This window comes from Cervus canadensis, chromosome 2 (genome assembly GCF_019320065.1).
Source record: "Cervus canadensis isolate Bull #8, Minnesota chromosome 2, ASM1932006v1, whole genome shotgun sequence".
NCBI lineage: Eukaryota > Metazoa > Chordata > Mammalia > Artiodactyla > Cervidae > Cervus > Cervus canadensis.
In genome coordinates this window covers 99,930,805-99,955,530 of record NC_057387.1, presented here as the reverse complement: position 1 = coordinate 99,955,530, position 24,726 = coordinate 99,930,805, and the positions used below count along the sequence as shown (strand labels likewise).

The following is a 24,726-nucleotide window of genomic DNA, read 5'->3' as shown; positions in this document are numbered from 1 at the left end:
GTTAGGGCACTGTCTGCAAATTTGAATGATTTTGACTTGAAGAAGAAAAGGAAGAAGAGGAGATAAAGCATTGCTGTTTCACAATAGTCATGGAAAATGGAAGAACTTTGGGGGATTCCTTACACTAATTTTACAGCCACTTAGGGAACTATTTGGCAGTGGCTGTTGCAATTTTATTTGCTCATCTCTTCTGATTCAGTAATTCCCCTTCGAGGAAGCCACTCTACAGAGATGTTCTTATAAGTGTTCCAGGGTAGATATACAAGGATGCTCCTTGTAGCATTATCAGTAACAGTGAAAACTTGGGAACAAGATAAATCTCCCTCAGCTGGGGTCTGGGGTTAATGGGTTACACAAAGTGCTGTTATTAAAAAGAATGAGTCATTAAAAAAATTTACTGACATGGAAAATTTCCAAAATATGTTAAATAAAAAAAATCCAATGATGGAAAATATAATTCCATTTCTGTGAAAAAGAGATGCATATTATGTATGTAACATGTAACACAATGTACACATTATATGTGTGTGGTGGGGGAAGTCGGGGGAGGTCTTTGACTTTTCACTTTACATTTTCTAAATTGTTTTTAAAGTATTTTGCCTCTAGCATACATTATTTTTGACTAGAGACAATGTATTTGTTTTAAAAACAAACAAACAATGATTGGCTCAGAGTCTCAGATTCCCCAGCCAGCGTAGGTTGGGGTGCCCAGGGAGAGTCCTCTGCTTGGATGTGCTAATTTTATGGCAGAACCCTCAGCCAGAGCTGCTCACCAGGAAGAAGGGAAGGAGTGAGTGTCTCTGGAGACCACCCTCTAAGCAGTTGTGTAGGACTCCCTGCTCCCTCCCAGCCACACTCCTGCTCCCTGGGCGGGAATCTGGACTGCACATTTATTCAAGTCCAACCTCCTTCCACTGTGCAAAAAAAGAAGCTCTTCCCAAGAACCCTGCCTGTTTTACCATGTGTCTGTCCATCCACTGCATTGGCTATATGTTATTAAGCAGGTTGCTGGACCTCTCTGAGCCTCGGCTGCCTAGAATGAGGCCAGTGGAATAAAATGGAGCCAGTAACTACATCCACCTTCTGGAGTCATGAGGACTGAAGGAGAGAGTGCACACCAAGCCTGCTGCCCCACCACGATGCTAGGGGAGCATCACACTTCCTTGCCCTCTTCCTGCAGGTCGGCCTCACTCTCTCCCAGCACCTGTGAGGGAAGAGGGGCGAGGAACATAGTTCTCATCATACAGAGCTTGGAGAGCTCAAATCACACGCCCAGGGTCACAAATTCACGGTTTAGCTGGGACTAGAGCTCAGAGCTCCCAACACTAACTCGGACGAAAGCCTTGGCCATCTTTTAGCCTCAGCTCCCAGTGCAAGGCTTCACTCCAGCACTTGCTAATAATATTAATACCCACTTCGAGCCACACAGTGGGTGGAAGTGGGGATGATGAGATCATGTTCTTATTCCTGAGAACCTAACAGTCTAGGGGGTAAGACTCACCATCAAACCTGGTATGTGATGAAATAGGTCTTTCACAGGTGACCCTGGGGAGGGCATTTCAGGCCAAGGAAACAGCATCGGCAGAGGTATGAGGCATAAGGAGCATCATGTATGGGGAGCTGGGTGGCTGGAGAGGAGGCTGGGGTGGTGGCTGGAGGCTGGCTGAGACAAGCTCTCTGGTCCTTATCCCTGTGGTCAGGTTTCCTAGCAACAGTTTCCGTCTGAGCCTCTCATGGGGGCAGGCGCTTCACCTCTTCTTTCTCGCAGGGAGCCAGTGGTGTCTCCAGTTGACAGATGAGGAGACTGAGCTGAGAGCAGCTTCCTTTACTTCCTCTATCTGCCAGGCCACACGTGGGGTCTTTACCTGGATGTTCCCTCTGCCCCAGGTTGCTGCACACCTTGCCTTTTCATCACCACCAGCTCTCAGGTTTTCCCAGACCCCAACCTGCTCGGTATCACCTGCCCAGAAGCCCCGTGTGTGTCTCTGCATTGCACAATCCCAGCTGGCCCGGATCTCAAGAACCAAAGTGTGTGCCATGGCTCCCTCCAGACCATGGCTATTTACCCCCAGCTCAACCCAACCGATTAGAGCGATGCACTGTTTACAATGTGCTCTTAGAAACTCAGTCGAATTTGAATTCTTGCACATACACCTCGGAGGGTGGGATTATTCTCCCCATTGTACGGAAGAGGAAACTGAGGCCGAGAGAGGCTCAGCATGACTTCTACATCTCACGGCCACGAAATAGCAGCCCCACGTCTGGGGCTCTGCTCTCTCTCATTCAGGCTCAGGTACTTGGTCAGCCCCAGCCTGGGGAGGGAAAGGGCCCTGGATATATGGGAGTGGGCATGCTCACCCCCATCACTTACTGGGGTGTAACTCAGAGGAGTAATTCAATGTCTGAGACCATTTTCTGACCTCTGGAATGGAAATACAACCACCTAGGGGTGTAATTTGGGACTTCCCAGGGGGCGCTAGTGGTAAAGACCCCACCTGCCAATGCAGGAGACATAAGAGATGCAGGTTTGATCCCTAGGTTGGGAAGAATCCCTGGAAGAGGGCATGGTAACCTACTCCAGTATTCTTGCCTAGAGAATCCCATGGACAGAGGAGCCAGGCGGGCTACAGTCCACAGGGTCTCAAGGAGTTGGACACGACTGAAGTATTTAGCACACACACAGCAGCGGGGCAATTAAGAGAGTTTGTTGTTGTTGTTTAGTTGCTAAGTCGTGTTTGACTCTTTGCAACCCCATGGACCAGCCCACCAGGCTCCTCCGTCCATGCGTTTGGGTGATACTTAAAGTAGGGGCTAGAAGAGAAAAAGTACCTACTGGGTGCTGTTAGGTCCCATCATGCCTGCTCACAGTAGACACTCGATAAGTTTGACTTAGTCCCCCAGTCAGCAGTAATCCTGACCCAGCACTTTTAACAGCAGGGTGGCATAAAGAGTTAGGCAAGAATGGATTAAGGAGTTCAAGGGGATTACACAGTAATCAGCTAAACAGCCTAAGCTTCCTGGGAAAAGACCAGGCTCAGAGTGCTCATTTAATTTACTCAATAAATGTCTGCTGAACACTTAGCTGAGCTGGAATGACGGCTGTGTTGATGGCGATGATGATGATGGTGGCAGCTCTCTATCAAGCATCTACCATGTACCAGGAAGTTGTGTAGAATCTCATCACGTCGACCCTAGAAGGTTGATATTCCTTAAAAAGAATTCTCCCCCCTCTAACAGGGAAGGTGCTAGTCAGGTCTGAGGCTAGGCAGAGGCAAACAAGGCACCCAAAGACAAATTTAAGGAGGCATTCTTATGACACTCGCCTCACCTAGTTCCCACTCCGGTGCTTGTGGAGGGCACGGTGATGGCCTGTCCAGTCCCTGCTTCCATCAGATTGTTCCCTGGGCCCCTGGGAGTGCAGCCAGCAGACTGTTTTCCCCAGCAGCTTCCCCACGGATGGCTCAGCAAGGGAGAGCTGCCCCACCCCACCCACAGCCACACCACTTCCCTGGGCAGCCACATCCCATGACTGATGGTGCGTGCATGCGTGCTAAATTGTTTCAGTCGTGTCTGACTCTGTGTGACCCTATGGACTGTATCCTGCCAGGCTTCTCTGTCCATGTGGTTCTCCAGGTAAGAATACTGGAAGGGGTTGCCGTGTCCTCCTCCAGGAACCTTCCTGACCTAGGGTTTGAACCTGCCTCTCTTATGTCTCCTGCACTGGTAGTCCTTTACCACCTGGGAAGCATGACTGATGGGGGCGGGAGTAAAAAGGAGTGGACTGATTGGGAGGACTCTGAAGGGCCCTTCCAGCACCAAACCTCCCCGTGGGTTTGGCTCTTGTTGGGTCTGTCATGTAGCTTCCTCTGTTTGCTTCTGTTCCAGACCCTTTCTTCCCTGATAAAATTTTTGCAAGCTAAACACCATCTGAGGGACTTCGCTGGCAGCCCAGTGATTAAGACTTGACCTTCCAATCAAGAGGTATGGGTTCAATCCCTGTTCAAAGAGCTAAGACCCCACATACCTACTAGCCAAAAGAAAAAAAAAAACAACAGAACATAAACAACAGGAACAAGACTGTAACAAATTCAGTAAAAACTTCTTAAAAAGTAAAATAAATAAACAGCATTGTTTACTGGTGTTTGGCTACTGAGAATCCCAATAAGCAACAGTTGTTGGAGTACCCTCTCGTCCTAGCTGGTTACCACACAGCCTTTCTAAACACTAATATATAAAGGTATCCCCAGAAAGCCAGGGTTCAGGGGTGATAAACTACAAGCTACACTGTTCTAAGCACCTCATGAGAATTAACTAGTTTAATCACTGCAGCTCTATGAGAGAGGTACTATTAGCATCTCCATTTTGTAGATGAATTTGAGAGAAGTCATACTTGGAAAAAAACTACTTGCTAATGAAATTCAGGCAACCAAAAGATGATTCAAAATAACAAACTTCAACCTGGGGGGACTTGCATATGGGAAAAAAAAAGATGAAATAATGTCTTGCCGGTGCCATGAGTCAGTTCCCAACCCTGAGGGAGCCTGTCTCCCAATCCCAAAGAGCCAATCCGGGTAGGAGAACGAAATTCACAGGATGGGGGTGGGGGGCGGGGCAACGGGTTATTTTAGGAGGTAGCCCCAGGAAGCGGTGAGAACCACAGGAAGCTGGTTGGATAACTGTAGGTGAATCAAGACTTCAGAAGGTCAGGCAGCTAGTAGGAGCTGCTTCTGGAAATGGACCCCAAAGCTATCAGACTACAAGCCTCCTGGCAGGAAGGACACTCCATCTTCCCCTCCAGCTGGGAGGGTCAGAATCCTGCAAAGTTATCAGGGATTTGGGAATCCAGGTGGTGGGCTGCCCCAGCTTTACCTTCTCCTCTGTCCATCTGTCTGCTGTCCAACTTGTCTGCAGTCCCTCTGGGAGGGATGGTGGGTGGGAAATCGCTCAGGAGCTGGACTCCCTCTTCTCCTCTTTCTTAACTCTAGGAAGAGGTGGGTGTTGGGTTTTCACGGTAACCTCTTACATATGGCGGGCACTTCAGAGCTGATCTACTGCTTATCGTCCCACCCCAAATCTGCTCCGCACCTACCATGAGGCTTATTTGTTTTGTGAAATAGTAGGGCAGGGTTATTAACCCTATTTTACTGGTGGAGAAACTGAGGCTAGACCAGGGCCAGGCCCTCCCATCCCAATTCAGCCCTTTGGTTTTTATCTCTGGCCTGGGATCTTGGCCAAAGTAGAGCAAACATTGGCCATTCTCATCTCAGAGCTCAGACCAGTCCCTGCCTAGAAGCCTCCTTGCCCTCCTCGCCATCTGTCCCAGAACACCCTTGGTATCTTAGGGGGAACCTTCACTTTTTTCATCAAACACCTCTGTGGCCCACTCCATGCCTGTCTTGGTGGCTCCTGAGCTGCTGTTTACAATCTGTGCTGGGTGAGCTCCCAGGCTGGAGGGAAAGTTGTGTCAAGCTTGGCACGAAGGTAAAGTCAACCATGGAACACAGGTCACAGCTCTGTGCTCCTTCCCCCCAGGGTCTCTGGAATCCATTATCTCCTCTCCAGCCCCACTGCCCTGTCCTGTCCTGGTCTTTAGCCTCTCCTCTCTGCATTCCATTCCTCTCTTCCTGCCTTTCTCCCACACCCTTGAAGCACCTATGGACCTTTTCAGAGACAGGCAGCAGCATGGGGTGACCAGGAGTCCGCGCTGGTGGTCAGGACTGAGGCCAAATCTGCCAGGTTTGGGCCAGCCCCGCATCCCTGTCTGTAGAACAGGGGTTGTGCCTACTTCCCCAAGTCCCCGTAACTCGAATAGACCTTTCTAGAGACCCCGTGCCTGCCCATACAGGCCCTGTACATGTATGCCTCCCTGCCTCTGAATGGACTTTCCACTTGCATGCCATCTTCTCCAAGTCCTAAGGATGTACTCATCCTTCAAGGCTCTTCTTACCACATCAAATGTCACCGCCTTCCTGAAGCCTGACTTGACCTGACCACTCCTGCCCACCCCCACCCATCTACCAACACCACCAGCACCAGCTGAAACCATTTCCTTCTCTGGGTTTGCCTGCTGGGCCGTCCTACCTAATTCCTACTCCTCGTCCCACTCTTCCGTGTACCAACTCATCCTGACAACTTTCCAGGTCTGTTACCCCCTACTACTTCTACTTGGACTGTGTCTCCTTGAGGGCATGATTGTTGTAGTGGAGTAGTCATCATTATCATTTCCTGAGTGCTGCCTAGGTGTCTGGCCCTGTGCTAAAGGTCTCACATCACATGTGAGCCTCACCACCACCTAAGATGGGGACCAACTGTATCTGTCTCTGAGGAAATGGCCTCAGAAATCTGAATGGATGGCGTCATGAACAAGAGAGAGAGAGGGTCCCAGTTCAAAACCAGACCCTGAACCCTCAGGTACCCCCAGTTACCCTCTGACCTGCATGCTGAATGAACAGTGAGGGCAGTGTCCCTAAGCCCCACCTCCCCCACCCCTCCCAGAAGCAGGGAGTCCACCTTCCGCGCCCTTGGGTTACCTTGCCACCAGTGGCGGCAGCCTCTGCCTTCCAGATTATGACAGAACAATTGCACAACTCACAGATATTTTTGAAAGAAACTGTCAGTTTCCTCTCCTGGCCACTGCCAGGGCCTGTGGCCTCCATCTCACCCAGGACCCCTGGCAGCCTCAGGACTCTAGAAGCCAAATATAGTTGGAGTGATAAGGAAATGAAAACGCCAGACTGGAAAGTGACCCAGTTTTATTTTGGTGTTGGAGGCCAGATGGGGGATTGCTCCACTCTACAGGGGTGAGGGCTGGACCGTCGTCTGCTCTTCCCCAGGGCGGAGAGCCCAGTGACCTCAGGGCCCAGGCGGCGGGGCTGGGGGCCCGGCGGGTGGGTGGCTCCAGGGACCCAGTGACCACAGTGGGCTTCACAAGGAGAGGGGGAATCAGGCAGAAGCCTGGGTTGGCTCAGATTGGGGGCTGGGGCCAGGGAAAGTCCGAGAGGAGAGGATACAGAATCTAAGAACTGGGAGTCCGAAAGGGGGGTTCCTTCCCCTTCATTTTACCGCTGAGGCTCCGGGTCAGAGAGATGAACTCAAATTGTCATCCTGCAGGAGGCAGGGCCTGGAGGGAGGCCAGGCGTCCCAGGCCGGCGTCGGCTCGGTGCACTCACCGCGGCCTCCACCCTCACGGAGGGTGCGTGCGGGGCCCAGACGCTGGGGGCGGAGTCCGGCGGGCAGGCTGGGCCCCTTCTCTCTAGCACGCCGGGCAGGCGCCCGGCCTCGCTCAGCAGCTAACCGAGCCGGCGGGCGGCGCCGACCCCAAGTCCGAGAAGCAGTCGAACTCGCTCTGGCCCAGGAAGAGCTCGGGCAGATCGCGCACGCGGTGCAGCCCGAGCTCCAGCTCCAGCGACGTCAGCGCCTCCTCGTCGATGAGTTCGGCGTCCATGCCGCCCAGGGCGTGCGCCGGCGGCTGCAGTGGCGGGGCCGGGGCTCCGGCTGCGGGCTGCGGGCCTGAGGGGCCTCCTGGGGCGCCGGGGGGCATGGTGGCGCGTCCTGGGTACAGCGTCGCCACGGGCTGCAGGTGCGCGTTGCCGGCCGCCGGCGGTGGCATAGCCGGGAAGGGCTGGAAGGTGGGCGACGGCCCGAAGGCCCCGTATGCCACGGTCCCCTGTGGAGGCGGCGGCGGGCCCAGCGGAGCCCCCCGCGGCCGCAACCCGCTGTCCAGGCCTGGGCTCGAGTACGGCTGCAGCGTCCGGGGCGCGTGAGGGCCGTGGGCGGGCGCGGCGGGCGGCGGCCTCGGCACCAGGCTGTAGCCCTCGGCGAGCATCAGGTGGTCAGCCATGACGGAGGTCCGGCTGCCGGCGGCGGACCGATGGTCAGCGCGCGCGTCCCCCGGCCCCGGCCAGCTGTTCCTCCGCTGCGAGCGATCCGAGCCTCGTGCCCTCTCCGCAGCCCAGCCGGGCAAAGGAAAACCGAGGCCGGCCCTGGTTCCTGCGCAGCCCAGTATACACAGAACTCAGAGCGCTTGTCCAGCCCAGCTCTGGGTAGCAAAGACCCTGCACACCTACACAGTCGCGCTGCGAGACCTTTGCGCCGCGCCCCCGGACTCGGCGCCCTCTTATACTCGGAGGAGGGGCTGATCCGCCCCCAGGTGCTCATTGGCTGGATGAGTCGCTTCTGGGCGGTCCAAGCCGCACCTCCCGGAGGTCTCAGTCCCGCCCCTGTCGGAGATTCGCCCTTTGGACCTCAGGCCACGCCTCCGGCGTTGAGTTCTGTCTGGGAGCAGGGCGTTCGGCACTTTTCAAATAATCATCAGCTTTGGTTGCTCTACTTTCAGTCTTGGGTCTGTCTGGGGCCAAGCTTGAATGGACTAGAAGGTGGGGTGGGACGTCTAGAGGTTTAGATCCCCCAGAACTACAAGCCCAACCAAGAATCACAAGCCCAACCTCTTAACCTCTTTATTTTCCAGATTAAGAAAACTGGCAAATCTCAGGGGCTGGAGAGGGTTTCCTAGGAACACACAGCAAAGCCTTGACAGAAGCGAACCTCGAACCCAGGCTTTTTAACTGCCACCTCTGCACACTGCATGAGAGCCTCAGCGGAGCAGGGCCTCGGGGAAGATTAGTTGCCCCTCCCCATAATACCAGGAGAGTCAACTGCTCCTCCCCTCTCTCCCACTCACTCGTCTGTGGAAGCATGTACTGAGTTGTTATTAAAGTAATTTATAGGCATGTCTTCTGAAGGACTTGTTCAGCTTCGTGTCCTCAGCACTTGGCCCAGAGCAGGTTTTCAGTAAAAGTTGGGTGAACGAACAGATGATCAAATGAATTGCCACTCGTTCCTCTGAGCTTCAGTTTTTTCTTCTGTAAAATGGGGATAACAACAGCACGAATCCCACTGAAATGTGGTGAGGGTTAAATGAGGTAATGTGTGCACAATGCCTAGCAAAATGCCTGGTGCATACTAGGTAGCTCAAAAATGTACCTCAAGTGAATGAAAGGCTGGATTTACCTTGGTCCCTAGAGATCTTCTGGGATGTTGTATCTTTCCTTGATAACAATAGTTTTAACTTGGGGTTTAGCCACTAAGTCGTGTCCCACTCTTTGTGACCCCATGGACTACAGCACACCAGGCTTCCCTGTCCTTCACTATCTTCCGGAGTTTGCTCAAACTCATGCCCATTGAGTCTGTGATGCCATTCAACCATCCTCTGTCATCCTCTTCTCCTCCTGCCTTCAATCTTTCCCAGCAACAGGGTCTTTTCTGAAGAGTTGGCTCTTCATGTCAGGTGGCCAATTGTTGGAGCTGCAACTTCAGCATCAGTCCTTCCAATAAGTATTTAGGGTTGGTTTCCTTTAGGATTAACTGGTTTGATTTTGCCATCCAAGGGACTCTCAAGAGTCTTCTCCAGCACCACAATGTAAAAGCATTAATACTTTGGTGCTTGGCTTTCTTTACGGTCCAACAATCACATCCATACATGACTACTGGAAAAATCATAGCTTTGACTACATGGATTTCTGTCAGCAAGGTGATGTCTCTGCTTTTTAAACTGTCTAGGTTTGTCATAGCTTTTCTTCCAGGGAGTAAGCATGTTTTATTTTCGTGGCTGCAGTCACCATTCGCAGTGATATAGGAGCCCAAGAAAATAAAATCTGTCATTGTTTCCACTTTTTCCCGATCTTTTTGCCATGAAGTGATGGGACCTGATGCCATAATCTTACTCTTTTTAATATTTAGTTTAAGCCCACTTTTTCACTCTCTTCTTTCACCTTCATCAAGAGATTCTTTAGTTCCTCTTCACTTTCTGCCATTAGAGTGGTATCATCTGCAAATCTGAGGTTGTTGATATTTCTCCCGGCAATCTTGATTCTAGCTTGTGATGCATCCATTTTGGACGGTGAACTCTGCATATACATTGAATTGTGGTGTTGGAGAAGACTCTTGAGAGTCCCTTGGACTGCAAGGAGATCAAGTCAATCAACCCTAAAGGAAATCAACCCTGAATATTCCCTGGAAGGACTGATGCTGAAGCTGAAGCTCCAATACTTTGGCCACCTGATATGGAGAGCTGACTCATTGGAAAAGACCCTGATGATGGGAAAGATTGAAGGCAGGAAAAGAAGGGAGTGACAGAAGATGAGATGATTGGATGGCATCACAGACCTAGCGGACATGAGTTTGAGCAAACTCCTGGAGATGGTGAAGGACAGGGAAGCCTAGTGTGCTGCAGCCCAAGGGGTCACAAAGAGTTGGACACAATTAAGCGACTGAACGACAACTCTGCATATAAATTAAATAAGCAGGGTGACCATATACAGCCTTGACGTACTACTTTCCCAACTTGCATGTTCCATGTCTGGTTCTAACTGTTGCTTCCTGACTTGCATACAGGTTTCTCAGGAGGCAGGTAAGGTGGTGTGGTATTCCAGTCTCCTTAAGAATTTGCCACAGTCATCAGTCCCACTTTGCAGACAAGGAGACTGAGTTACTTAAAGGGAAAGTGATTGTCCTTTGGTCATACACAGCCAGAGTTAGCATGTGGCTGCCTGTGTCCTAAGAGCAGCTGGAGTCTCTCCTGGTGGCCAGGAGACAACTTCCCAGACCTTGCCCTCCACGTGTTTGCCACTCTGCCCCTCCCTTCCCTGCCTCCCCTCCCCTGGTGGTGTCCTTGGCATTTCCTGGAACTTGGGTTTATCCAGTTGGCACAGAGGGGAGAACCCTAGAGTGAGAGGCCAGGGGCCCAGGTTCTAACTGTATCTCTAATCCCCGCAGGCAGTATGACCGTTGAGTGTCAGGGCTGTCTTGGCTCCGCAGGGCCTCAGCTTTCTACTTAGTAAAAGAGAGATTATATAGTCCCTGCCCCGTCATTCTTGTGAGAAGTTCACAAGTGACCATGGGTATGATCACAGTGTTTGAAAAAGTGTTAAAAGTTGCACACGGTAATCTTGTCTCCTGAATCTCTCTCCAATAAAGATTTTACACTGAAATTCCTACACCTGGCTGCACCTCAGACTCACTTGGAGGCGTGGAGGTGGGGGGAAGCGGGAGGCTTTGAAAAATCCCGAATTTCTGGCCCCACCTTAATCCCTGACTCAGACTCTCTGAGGGTATTTTAAATAATAAATTTGTATTTTTACAAAGGAACCCTTTTGTTCTGACTTAGTTGTCTGAAGACACCAACGTTTGAGAGCCAGTGTGCCATCAGTTTTCCTTTTTTAAAAAAAGTGTGTGTGAGGGACTTCCTTGGTGGTCCAGTGGTTTATCTATTTTCCCATGCAGGGGATATGGGTTTGATCCCTGCTCAGGGAACTAGGATCCCACATGCTAAGAAGCAGTTAAGCCCATGAGCTGCAACTACTGAGCCTGTGTGCCACACCTAGAGACTCCATGTGCCACATCAAAAAAAAAAAAAGATCCCACATGATGCAACGAAGATCCAGTGTGTTAACTAGGACTTGATGCAACCAAATCAATCAATAAATAAAAATTTTTTTATAAAAGTGTGTGTGAATAATGCTTTAAAAGTTCTTTAATTTAGTCAACAAATATTTATTGAGCACCTATTCTGTGCCAGATATTGATCTGCAAATGGTTTTTAAGCTTTGGGGATCAAGTAAGTCTTTGAGAATCTAATGAAAGCTACTGACCGAAAGTTAATAAAGGGAAACCTCACTAAAATGGAGTCAGGAGCCCAGAAAGGGGAGACCTCACAAAGGTACCACTGGGGCATCAATAGTTTCCCAACAGGAAGAGACATACCTCGCATCTCCAGCAGGAAGTGACGTTAGTTTCCCACAGAGGAAGATTTTTTTTTCTCCTTGCGTGGTAACAGTTCAGTCAATGAAAGACTATCACAAACTAGCCAATGAAAAGTGACTATACTTCAAACTCCTAATTTCCTCCAATGGACTTTTTGTTTATAACAACCCCTCCAACTTCCCTTTCTCCTCTATAAAAGAGTTTCCTCTCGTTTGCTTCACCTGGACTTGAATGTGGTTCACCATAGTTGTGTGTCCTAAATTGCTATTCTTTGCTTTTCCTGAATAAGCCCATTTTGCTGATAAAATGGCTGACTGTTTTATTGTTTTAGTTTATACTATAAACATCATGGTTCACAAACTATTGCATATATATTTGATGAGTTTAGCAGATCCCTGGGAGATTTATGGGATCCTCAGGGCTTCATAAAAGTTCCCAGTGGCTCAGATGGTAGAGTCTGCTTGCAATGCGGGAGACCCAGGTTCAATCCCTGGGTTGGGACGATCCCCTGGAGAAGGAAATGGCACGCTACTCCAGTATCCTTGCCTGAAAAATCCCATGGATGGAGGAGCCTGGCAAGCTACAGTCCATGGGGTCACAAAGAGTCGGACACAACTGAGTGACTTACACACACACGGCTTCATAGGATCTGCGTTAAAATCACCTTTAGGTACATGGGGACATATAGTTAACAACAAACTAAGTAAAATAATTATCCCCATGTTAGATAGTGGAAAAAAGGAAAAATAGCGTAGAGAGGAGATTGGGGATGCAGGTGGCAACGTGCAATATTGCATAGAATGGTCAAGATGCGCCTCACAGAGACCGTAAGATCTGAGCAGAGATTTGAAGGAGGAGAGGGCAATAGTCAAGTGGTGTCTGGGGCAAACTGGTCCCAGCAGAGGAGCTATCTGGAGTGTCCTGCTGAAGCTGTCATACCGGGGACCGAGTCTTCAGCATCCCCATCACCAGGGACCTTGTTAGAAATGCACATCCGGGGCCCCACCCCAGACCTGAATTAGTAACTGGGCTGGGGCCCAGTCGTCTGCATTTTAATCAGTCTTTCAGGTAACTCTGAGCCCCTGAGTCGGGGAAAGCCTGGAGGCAGGTGTGAATCACAGCCTGGAAGGAGGGTGACTAGAGCAGAGGGAGCTTGGGGTGGGGGGAGGTCAGAGAAGACAGAGGGAAGAAGATCACGTAGGGCCTTGGAAGGGCCTGGTTAGGCACTTTGGGCTTCCCTGATGGCTCAGCGGTAAAGAATCTGTCTGCAATGCAGGAGACTTAGGAGACACAGGTTCCATCCCTGGGTCAGGAGATCCCCTAGAGGAGGAAATGGCAACTCATTCTAGTATTCTTACAGGGAAAATCCCATGGACAGAGGAGTCTGATGGGCTACAAGTCTATAGGGTCACAAAGAGTCAGATACTACTGAGTGACAGAGAACAGCACACAGGCCCTTTAAGGGCTTTGGCAGAAGAGTGACTAAACATCTAATTTATGCTGTGAAAGCTTTGCACTAGTTGAACCTCATTTGTTCCCAGCATTTCCAAGAATCGCTTCCTTGCTCTGTCTTGGACTGCCTGGCACCTGCTGCTCCCTCGGCCTGGGCTGCTCTTCCCTCAGACATCCACATGACTCACTCCTTCCTCTGGTTCTGATCTCCTAAAAGTTCCCCTAATCATTGAGACTTTCCCTGACCACCTCTATCCCTCTCTGTTTCCTCACTGGGTTCTGCTTAGCTTCTCAGCACCTCCCACCACTTGGCATTGTTTCAGAGAATGTCTCCCCACCCCAAGGTCATCCCCCTAAGAGCAGAGGCCTTGCCTCTCTTATTCTGCATGGTATTTCTGAGGCATTAGAATGATGCTTGGCGTATCAGAGAGGCTTAAGTATTCATTGAATGAATGATTTAGGCAGAGCAGAAGTTATTACCCTATTTTACAAAGAAGGAGGCTGAAGCCCAGAAAATAACTCAGGAAGTTGGCTGAGGTCACAAGCTGTGTGTGGTGAAGCCAGGGCTGGAAGGGACTTTTGAAGTCCTGCAACAGAGCCATCCTCACTGATTCAAGCCGCTTTTATCCCAAGCCATGTGTTCAACAGCCCATGGTGGGGATCAGGGGGAGAAGCTCTTGAGCCCACCTGGCAAGAGTTGACGGGGCCACAGTAATCCTTGACCAGTGGTCACCAGTGGAAGGGAAATGCTGGCTCCTAGGGACCATCTTATCACCAAACAAGGATGCAATTCTTCCCTCTTCTTCCTTGTGTCCTGTCCCTCTTCTTGAGGACTTATAGAAAGATCCACCCCAAGTGGCTTCTACCTCTTCCTACTGTGGCCACCTCCTGTGAAGAGCTGACTCATTTGAAAAGACCCTGATGCTGGGAAACGTTGAAGGCGGGAGGAGAAGAGGATGACAGAGGATGAGATGGTTGGATGGCATCACTGACTCAATGAATATGAGTTCGAGTAAACTCTGGGAGTTGGTGATGGACAGGGAGGCCTGGCGTGCTGCAGTCCATGGGGTCACAAAGAATTGGACATGACTAAGCAGCTGAACTGAACTGAACTGAAGCTCTCCCTAAGACCCCAGGTGCTGGTTGGGGAGACCTTTTGGATTTTACTTTTGCTGACAGCCCCATTTCTAGCACCCAAGGCAAAGATTGTCTGAGACTGGAGGGCTCAGGAGTGATACCTGGTGAGACCTCACTCTAGGACTGCTCAGCTGGCTCCCTAGCCCCTGGCTGAGCAGAGCCTAGCCTCACCCAGCTAGCAGCTTGGCAGACTGGCACTCAACCCTGGAGACTGCTCTGAGACCTGAGTTCCAGAGCAGGTAAAGTTCCAGGTAAAGTTCACCTTTTTTGCAGCTTTTCCTCAAGGCTGCTGAACACGGGAGGCTTTTGTACAGATCCCCTAAAAGTCATGTCTTCCAAGAACTCCCGGGGGATGACTTGCACCACCGCATCTGATGCTCAGATGTTGAGAATGAAGCCACTGCCCCAGATCCTAACAAGAATCGTATTGACTAACATCTATTAAGCATTTCCCCTTCACGGATCACTGCCATGTCGTGGTGAAGGGGCTTGCATAACTCAATGAAGCTATGAGCAATGCCATGTAGGGCCACCCAAGATGTACGGGTCATGATGGAGAGTTCTGAGAAAACGTGATCCACTGGAGGAGGGAAGGCAAACCACCCCAGTATACTTGCCATGAGAACCTCGTGATTGTATAAATGGGCAACTGAACAACAACAACTCTGAGCATTCACTGTGTGCCAGACATGGCCTGGATGCTTTGTGTGTGTGTGTGTGTGTGTGTGTTAGTCACTCAGTCGTGTCTGACTCTTTGCGAGCCATGGACTGTAGCCTGCCAGGCTCCTCTGTCCGTGGAATTCTCCAGGCAAGAATACTGGAGTGGGTAACCATTCCCTTCTCCAGGGGATCTTCTCAACCTGGGGATCAAACTTGGGTGTCCCGCATTGCAGGCAGATTCTTTACTGTCTGAGCCACCAGGGAAAGCCCCATGTAGTATTTTATTTAAGCTTCATGATAAACCTGTGAGTTGTTACTATCATTCCCATTTCACAGGGAGGTGACTTGCCCAAGGTCACACAGCTGGTACTGGAGGAATGGAGTGCGACAGCTCTGCTAGTTTCCTTTCAGTATCACTCTCTGTTCTTTACCAACACGCCAGGTAAGCTCCTGCCCAACCGCTCCAGCTCTTTCCTCTGCCCAGAGCAGTCTGCTAATTCCATCACCCCCTTTTGAGTTTTTGCTCAAATACTACCTTTCTCCTACAACTCCATTTCATTGTAGTGGTTTCCAAAAATGTCCACAAATTATTTGACAGACTTCTTCAAATTCTCCTCTCCTTAATGTGAGATGGACATAGTGACTCACTTCTAACAACTAGAATGTACAAAAGAAGTGACAGTGTCATTTTCAAGACTAGGTTGTAGAAGATACTGTGGGTTTCTCCCTGTTCTCATTTTAAAAAATTTTTTATTGGAGTAGAGTTGCTTCACAATATTGTGTTAAGTTTCTATTGTACAGCAAAGTGAATCAGCCATACGTGTACATATGTCTCCTTCCCTTTTGGATTTTCTTTCCATTTACATCACCATGGAGCAGTGAGTAGAATTCTCTGCCTTATGCAGCAGATTCTCCTTAGTTATCTATTTTATACATAGTATCAATGGGGTGTATATGTCAATCCCAATCTCCCAATTCATTCCACCTCTCTCCCTTTGCCATTTGGTGTCCATATGTTTGTTCTCTACCTCTATGTCTCTATTCCTGCTTTGTAAATAAGATTGTCTTTACCAATTTTTTTTAGATTCCACATATGTGTCAGTATACAATATTTGTTTTCCTCCTTCTGACTTACTTTACTCTATATGATAGTCTCTAAGTCTATCCATGTCTCTACAATTGACCCAATTTCATTCATTTTTATGGCTGAGTAATATTCCACTGATATATGTATCACGTCTTCTTTATCCATTCCTCTGCTGATGAGCAATTAGATTGTTTCCATGTCCTGGCTTTTGTAAATAGTGCTGCAATGAACATTGGGGCACATTTGTCTTTTTGAATCATGTTTTTCTCTGAGTATATGTTCACTAGTGGAATTGCTGGGTCACATGGTAATTCTATTTTTAGTTTTTTAAGGAACTTCCATACTGTTCTCCACAGTGGCTGCATCAATTTACATTCCCACCAATAGTGCAAAAGGGTTCCCTTTTCTCTCCAGCATTTATTATTTGTAGATTTTGTAACGATGGCCATTCTGACTGGTGTGAGGTGACATTTCATTGTAGTTTTGACTTGCATTTCTCTAATAATTAGTGATATTGAGCATCTTTTCATGTGTTGGTTGGCCATCTGTATGTCTTCTTTGGAGAAATTCCTGTTTAGGTCTTCTGCTCATTTTTTGATTGGGGTTTTTTTTTTTTTAATTGTTTCTTGCTCTTACTCAACCAGTCCATCCTAAAGGAAATCAGTCCTGAATGTTCATTGGAAGGACTGATGCTGAAGCTGAAACTCCAATACTTTGGCAACCTGATGCAGAGAACTGACCCATTGAAAAAGACCCTGATGCTGGGAAAGATAGAAGGCAGGAGGAGAAGGGGACGACAGGGGTTAAGATGGTTGGATGGCATCACCGACTCGATGAACATAAGTTTGAGTAAGCTCCAGGAGTTGGTGATGGACAGGGAGGCCTGGCGTGCTACAGTCCATGGGGTAGCAAAGAGTCAGACATGACTGAGCAACTGAACTGAATGACTGAGTGCTCTCACTCTTGAATCACTTGTTCTGGGGAAGTCAGTTGACAGGCCATGAAGACATTCAAGTAGCCCTAGTGGAGAGACCCACACAGCAAGGAACTAAGGCTTCCTGCCAACAGCCAGTGAGGAACTAAGGCCATATGCCAACAGCCATATGTGTGAGCTATCTCAGAAGTGGATCCCCCAGCCTTGTCAGCTTTTGCATGTCCACAGCTCCAGCTGATTTTTTTTTTTTTTTTGCAACCTAGCTAAGCCAATCATGGATTCCTGACCCATGGAAACTGAGATAATACATGTTTGTGGTTTTAAGCTGCTGAATTCTGGGGTGATTTGTTACGTGGCAATAGAAAACGTTACTACAGTGACTAGTTCTTTGTCCATCTCACAAATGGCCCTGATTCTGCTCTACTTTTAATTTTTTCTAAGCAGTTATCATCTTCTAACATATTAAATAATATTCTTATTTATTACACTTAATTGTTTATCTCCTCACCACTAGAATGTCAGCTCTACACAGGCAGGGATTTTGTCTGTTTCATTTATAGATTTATTCCCAGCAGCTAGAACAGTTCCTGACATTATATTTCATTAAAAATGTGATATAGTCATCCCTACATTTCCTAAGGAGATAGGTTCCAGAATCCCCATGAATACCAAAATCTGCAGGTGCTCAAGACCCTTATATAAAATGATTTAGTACTTGTGTGTAAGATACACTGAGAATGTGTTCCAGTCATGTCTGACTCTTAGTGACTCTATGGACTGTAGCCCATCAGGCTCCTTTGTCCATGGAGTTCTCCCAGCAAGAATACTGGAATGGTTTGCCATTTCCTTCCTCCTGTGTACTTTAAATCATCATAGATTACTTAAAGTACCTAATATAATGTAAGTAGTTTTAAATATGATACATATAATTTACTAACATGTGGCAAATTCAAGTTCTGCTTTTTGGAACTTTCTGGAATTTTCTAAAAAAGTACTTTCGGTCTTCAGATGGTTGAATCCAAGGATACAGAACCTGCAGATGTGGAACTAGTGAACATAGAAGGCCACTGTATTATCAATGTATTGCATTGTATTATCAATGTAAGATGATTCTTATTTTGGAAAAATTAAAGTGTTAAAAGAATTCAAGGGCTAGAGGGTCATAAAATATAATTGTAGGTGTTCAGTAAATATTAGAATATAAAATCCAAAATCAGAGTGCTGATTCTGTTGACAGCAGCAATGTGCCTAGTCAAAAATCAGACACATTCCTGGCCAATGAGATATAAGCAGAAGAGGTCGGGTGGGGTTTCCTGGAAAGCTCTTTAGAAATGGATGGAATTATGCAGAAGTAAATCCACAGAGACAAAAATGAAGACTGGTGGTTGCCAAAGGCTGGGAAGAGACAGAAATGGAGAGCAACTGCCTAATGGGTATGAAGATTCTTTTCAGAACTAGATACTTAGTGGTTGCACAACATGGTCAGTATATTAAATGCTAGTAAATTGTTCACTTTAAGTGGTTAATTTTATGTGATATGAATTTCACCTCCACTGGAAAAGAAAAAACAGATGGATTCATCCAGCACTTACATTTTGTGCTTTGCCTTTCTTCCTTTCCTGCCAGGGATGAAAACATGATGCGTAGAGGGGCAGCATCCATTTTTTCACCATGAAGATATAATGACAACAGCAACAATGAACACTTACGGAGCACTTAGCATGTGCTAGATTCTGTTCTAAACACTTTATATGTATGAATCCACTTAGTTTTCACAACAACCTTGTACAGAAGGTAGTTATTCCCATTTTATAGATGAGAAGGAAAATGATGGCTTATGCTAAGGATGGGCTTCCCCGGTAGCTCAGCTGGTGAAGAATTTGCCTCCAGGAGAGCCTGGTTTGATTCCTGGGTGGGGAAGATCCACTGGAGAAGGGATAGGCTACCCATTTCAGTATTCTTGGGGTTCCCTCGTGGCTCAGCTGGTAAAGAATCTGCCTGCAATGCAGAGACCTGGATTCAATCCCTGGGTTGGGAAGATCCCCTGGAGAAGGGAATGGCTACCCACTCCAGTATGCTGGCCTGGAGAATTCCATGGACTGTATAGTCCATGGGGTCGCAAAGAGTTGGACATAACTGAGCAACTTTTACTCACTCACTCACTCACTCATGCTAAGGATGGCAGAGCAGACTCCAGGAGGAGCTTGGGCCCTCCAGGTCCCATGGAGCTTCTATAGCAATCCTGAAAGCCTTACTTTGGTCTTCTTATTATTTTGGGGGAAAAAAAGTGCTGTTTAGTTAAGTCACTGTAGTCAGGTTTCTGTTGCAGGCATCTTGAGATTCAAAGTCAGGTATATATTTGACACCTGACTTTAGTGCAAGTATACCTAACCTCTATGGTTTCTTAGCCTGCAAATCAGTTGTCAACTGCTATTTGATTCCTCTGATCCCTCTTGTTAATGTTCTTCTACAACAGAAATGGGGTCTTCCTCTACTCTGAAGCCCCATTTCCCAGTATAGGGCCTGGTCTGTGCAAAACAGGGCAGTGTGATGTTGAGATAAGCTGTTTGAACCAGGGAGAGGAGCTTGGAGGGCAGGAGGGAGACAGTCCCAGGTGTAAAGCAAACATCCAAGATGCCATGAGCTTCGAGGTAGAGGAAGATGTCATGGAGGCGTGGGCCTGATCTGATGGGCTGGATCTGGACAGATGGAGAAGGCAGATGAAACAGGCTTTCTCAACAAAGAGCACAGCTTTTGAATGAAAGCACTAAAGCGTGAATGTACACAGTGAAGTGCAGGAAGTACCAGGTGGCTGGGTGGGGCTAGAATAATGGTCATTTGTGTTTAGGCAGGGAGAGATCAGACCTGAATGATGAAAGCCCTTGAAAGTCAGCACTCAAAATACGGAAAATATCTGTGCATAGATCTATATCTTCTCACAACAACCTAAGAAGGAGAAAAGGCAGGAGGTATTTCACATAGAAAGGAACTGAGACAGAGAAAGGGGAATCAATTTGACTACCGTTGCATAGCTACATACTGCTGCAAGTGGCAAGGGTGAGACTTGAACTTGGGTCTTTTAACTTCATGCTTGCCCGCTCACATAGGGGATTGTTAGCAACTCTGTGCCCAGGGAAGGGCCATGGAAGGTCTCTGAGCAGAAGAGTGATGATCCTTCTATTGGTGCTTTCTCTCTTGCCAGTGGAAATTGACAGGATGGATTTAAAGTAAACAGCTGGGGCCCAGCAACACCTTCACTCATTCAGCAAATACTGAGCTCCTACTGTGTGCCAAGTACTTCCTGGCCTTATAGAGCTTACAATTTAGTAACAGGAGAGACAAGAACCAAGTTATAAAACAATAACAAACTGTCAAGGACTAGGAAGAAAACAAGCAGGGTGATTTAAACTTTATTTATTTTTTTAATATTTATTTATTTGGCTACACTGGATGTTAGCTGCAGCAGGTAGACTCTTTTGTTGCAGCTCACAGGCTCAGTAGTTGCCGGAAACAGTCTTAGTTGTCCCACAGCATGTGGGAATCTTAGTTCCCATCCAGGGATCCAACCTGAATGCCCCGCATTGCAAAGCAGATCCTTAACCATTGAATCACAAGGGATGTTCCTAAACTTCCTTTAGAAGAGAAGGGTCAGGGCCAGCCTCCTGGACGGGAGACCTCAGGTTGAGCCTGGAGGAGCCAGGTAAAGAACAGAGGGAAGATGTTCTGGGCAAAAAAGCAGCACGTAAAAATGCTCAGATGGGAAAGAGCTGGTGCATTCGAGAAAATGAATGAATGCCCTGAGGTCGGAGGCTGGTGAGCTGAGGGCAGCCATCAGAGAGGTGGGCGAGGGTCGGGTCAGCTGAGGAGCTGAGTCGCAGGCTTGGATGTGTTTCATGTGGGATAGGATGTCCCTGGAGCCATGAGGCCCCCCTTGGTACCTCCTCAGAATTGGAGTCCTGTGACCTTGTGGAGGCGGCAGGTGAAGCTTAACCACTTAGAGTGGAGTCATATTTAATAGTGGCAGGGCCATTATGTTCTAAAATCAACATATAAGGCAAAATTCATACACAGTCCTTAAGGATCCCCTGTGAAACTTACTACATGTACAATCTTTATAGTAATAGGTATATTTATATGGACTGTGTATAGTAATATACAGTATATGAAAAATCATACATCACAGAAAAAAACCTTTTCAAAATATAATTTAAAGAACCTCCCGAGTTGTACATTTGTGAAGAATCCACCTGCCAATGCAGGGGACGCAGGTCCGATCCCTAGTTTGGGCAGATCCCTCATGTTTCAGGCAGTTAAAGCCCACGCGCCACAACTACTGAGCCTGTGTGCCTAGAGCCTGTGCTCCGAAACAAGAGAAGCCTCCACAATGAGAAGCCTGCGTGTGGCAAAGAAGAATAGCCCCCGTTGGCAACAGCTAGAGAAAGTTGCACACAGCACAGCCAAAAATAAAAATAAATAGAACTATAAAAATATACATAATTTAATATTACTCTTACACACACCAAAGCGAGAAGTAAAGGCAAGCCGTCAACCAGGGTCCTTAAATGTTTGTGTGAGACTGTCTGTAATGGAAGCTGCTGGTGCCCGGCTTGGACCCCCTTTCCCGGCTGGCGCATCTGTTTCCCAGCTGCTGGGATGTTGGCTGCTCCCAATCACAGCTGTCCCCTTCTCTTGAGAAGTACCCTCAGCCAAATGGAAGCCTCCCCCTCCCCCTGCCTCTCCCCAACCCTTGCCAGTCCTGGGGTCTGACTGATGAGGGTACAATAGATAAGTCCTCTTTGCCTCAATGTGATACTGATTCTGTGGGGTGACTGCCCAGGCCCTCACTGTGGGTCAGGCTGGGACTCCATCCTTCTGTGACCTCCCCCCCAACCCCCCACTGTTTCTTTTCCTCACTCCTGTGCTGACAGCTCAGCTTCTAGGGAAATCTGACCTAAGACCCTCCCTTGAAGCACATGCTTATTAAGTGTCAGGGGACTGAAGCCCATGATCCTATTTAATCCTCAAAATAACTCATGGGGTGGGGGGTGGGGAATCTGCCTCATCCATGGTGACACTCCTTCTCTGAGAAATGCTCTCTACCTCATTTTACCCGTGGGGGTTCCCGTTACGCTGTATGACCCCCTTTGCTGGACAAAGCTCGCTGTGCCGTAGACCAGAGTGGTGGAGCTTAAGCCTAGCTGGACCAGACTCTCCCGGGAGTTTGGAATGGGGACTGAAAGACGGCAGCCAGACTGAATGAGGTTGGAACTGCCACACATACACTTATGACTGGGCTGTGGGGGCAGCCAGCTTTTGCCACAGGCACCATATAAAGTGGGGGAGCGTCTTCAGAGGGAGAAAAATGAAGCAAGTCTGGAGAGAAGAGAAATGAGAGGGAAGATGGGGGAGGTAGTCGTGCCCGAATTTCTGGGGGCTTTACAGGGGGAATGCCAGGCTCACGGGCCCCTATGCCTTGGGGTTTCAGGAGGTGCCCCCGGGTGCCTGAGACAGTCCTGATTTTACTTCAGCTAGCTCAAGAAACATAAAAAGTGTTGGGTCAGATGGGGATTTTGTCCCCATTTTTCAGATAATGAGAATACTCAGGAAGGATTATTGACAGCATATATAAGGGAACACAGCCAGGAGCTGGTGCAGCTAGAATTCACCTTGGGGTCAGGTTCCTTCCATGACTCATGCCTGCTCGATGGGGACAGGGCCCTGGGCATGTGGATGCTGAATCTCTGAGCATCCCAACTCAGGGCTGGCAGAAATTGCTCCCTTGGGCTCAGAGGTCCCTGAATTGCCTCGCAAGGTGGCAAGGATATCTGCTTATCTTGGAAGCTTCTACTTCTGACCTGGCACGCACAGATATCCTGTGAACAGATGACATGTACCGAGCTTTGTAGCCAGGCTCAGAGGATGGGTGCAGGGCCTTGGACTCTCCCCCTGAGGATGACCTTGACCTCTTATTGCCACATAAGTGGGACCCTGAGACCCAGTGCATCTGTGGAAAGGGGGTTTGGCCTGAGCTGAATTTCCTTGCCAGCATCATCTACCCCTTAAGAATTGGGCTGATAAAGAGCCAATGCTGAGCCCAAAGCAGGCATGATTAATCACTTCCTCCTCCACGTCTCTGCCACTGTGTCCTGTGTCTGAGTCATTTCCGCATCTCTGTCCCTGACATGGTGCCTAGCACAAAGGAGGCAGGGGGATGCTTTTACCGAATGACTGGTATTGAATCTTATGCTGTTGGATGTTATGTCCAGTCCATCCCCTTGATGACACATAAAGCAGCATGAAGTTAGGACCTAGTTTCACTCTGGGATGGGGCTAGGGCCAGGATGGTGCAGCGCCAGCTTGTGGGCTCTGCGGAGTTAGGAGTCTTTGGTTGGAATTCCAGCTCAGACCCCCTGAGTCTTGAAATCTTAGACAAGTTATTCCTCCTCTCAGACCCTCAGTTTCCTTGTCTGTAAAATGGGGGTGGTCATAATAACACTCCTTGACTGTGTAGTCAGGAGAATTAAGTGAGATAATGCACCTAAAATTCCATCACAGGCCTAACACCAGGTAGGAACTCAGTGAATATTAATTTTTTCCACTCAGGTATTTCCCTCGGTGCCTGGGATATGGCAAACATTCAGTAAATGCTAGGTCACCTTCAGACCATCCTGGACCAAGCAGCCCTAGCCAAGCTACCAGCTGACAGCAAAGGCAAGTATGGGCCCAGGAGTTGCCAGTAGAGCCCAGCCTAGCATATAGACTCAGGAGCTAATAAATGATTGCTGTTTTAAGCCCTAAGGTGTTTGGGTTTTTTTTTTTTATTTTTTATTTACTTATGTATTTATTTGGCTGTGTGGGGTCTTAGTTGCACCGTGTGTGATCTTTCGTTGCAGCGCAGAGACTCGCTAGTTGTGGCACATGGACTCAGTAGTTGTAGCTTGTGGGCTTAGTTGCTCTGCAACGTGCGGGATCTTAGTCTCCTGACCGGGAATCTAACCCACGTCCCCTGCCTTGCAAGGTAGAGTCTTAATCACCGGACCACCAGGGAAATCCCAAGTCCTAAGTTTGGAGGTAGTTGCTAAATTACTAGGAAAGTTACTAAGTTACTGAGACAAACCCTGAAGTTCTAGGAAGGGCTAGCTGGAACTAGCACTTTCTCTCTTGCCTTTGTTTCTTTCTGGACATTACCTTTTCTCTTTCACCACACACTGATTTATTTTATGGTGTAGAAAATATGGTTGAGTTTTACACCTTGAGCCTTTAGCTCATGGAGAAAAACTGACTCCTTTCCCTGAGTCTGCAAGTGCCTGTAAAAAAATCTGTTGGCCCAGCTTGGGTCAGGCCCCTGCCCCCGGTGATGGGCTGGGAAGGGTGGGACCACAACACACATCCTAGATGACACATGCTGAGCAGAGCGGTGCCAAGCACTATTCTACAGTGGGCGTAACGCATGTTAACTGACTTCATCCTCCCAGCATGACAATCGTATTGGAGCTGTTATTGTCTCTGCTTTGAGGTGAGGGAGCAGAAAACTGAGACCCAGAGAGCTAGAGTAAGGTCACACAGCAAGAAAGAGGTGTAGCCAGGATTCACACCAAGACTGACTCTGGAGCCCACACCCTTATCAACCACACTACTCACCTCTCAGATTGAGCTTCTGGTAGGGGATCCAAAGGCCATGGAAGGAACTGGAAGT

General features: G+C 48.4%; 1 protein-coding gene across 1 annotated transcript; it reads right to left on the bottom strand.

Moving 5' to 3' along the window:
• Positions 1 to 6,735: 6,735 nt before the first annotated feature.
• CITED4 (Cbp/p300 interacting transactivator with Glu/Asp rich carboxy-terminal domain 4) lies at positions 6,736 to 8,099 on the bottom strand. The gene has a single exon (XM_043461729.1). It carries the CDS (start codon positions 7,838 to 7,840, stop codon positions 7,283 to 7,285), a length of 558 nt encoding a protein of 185 aa, XP_043317664.1. The 5' UTR covers positions 7,841 to 8,099; the 3' UTR covers positions 6,736 to 7,282.
• Between the last annotated feature and the right edge of the window lie 16,627 nt (positions 8,100 to 24,726).

Bases quoted from the DNA above. Each gene is read 5' to 3' on its own strand.
- CITED4 (XM_043461729.1), bottom strand. From the start codon at position 7,840: ATGGCTGACCACCTGATGCTCGCCGAGGGCTACAGCCTGGTGCCGAGG.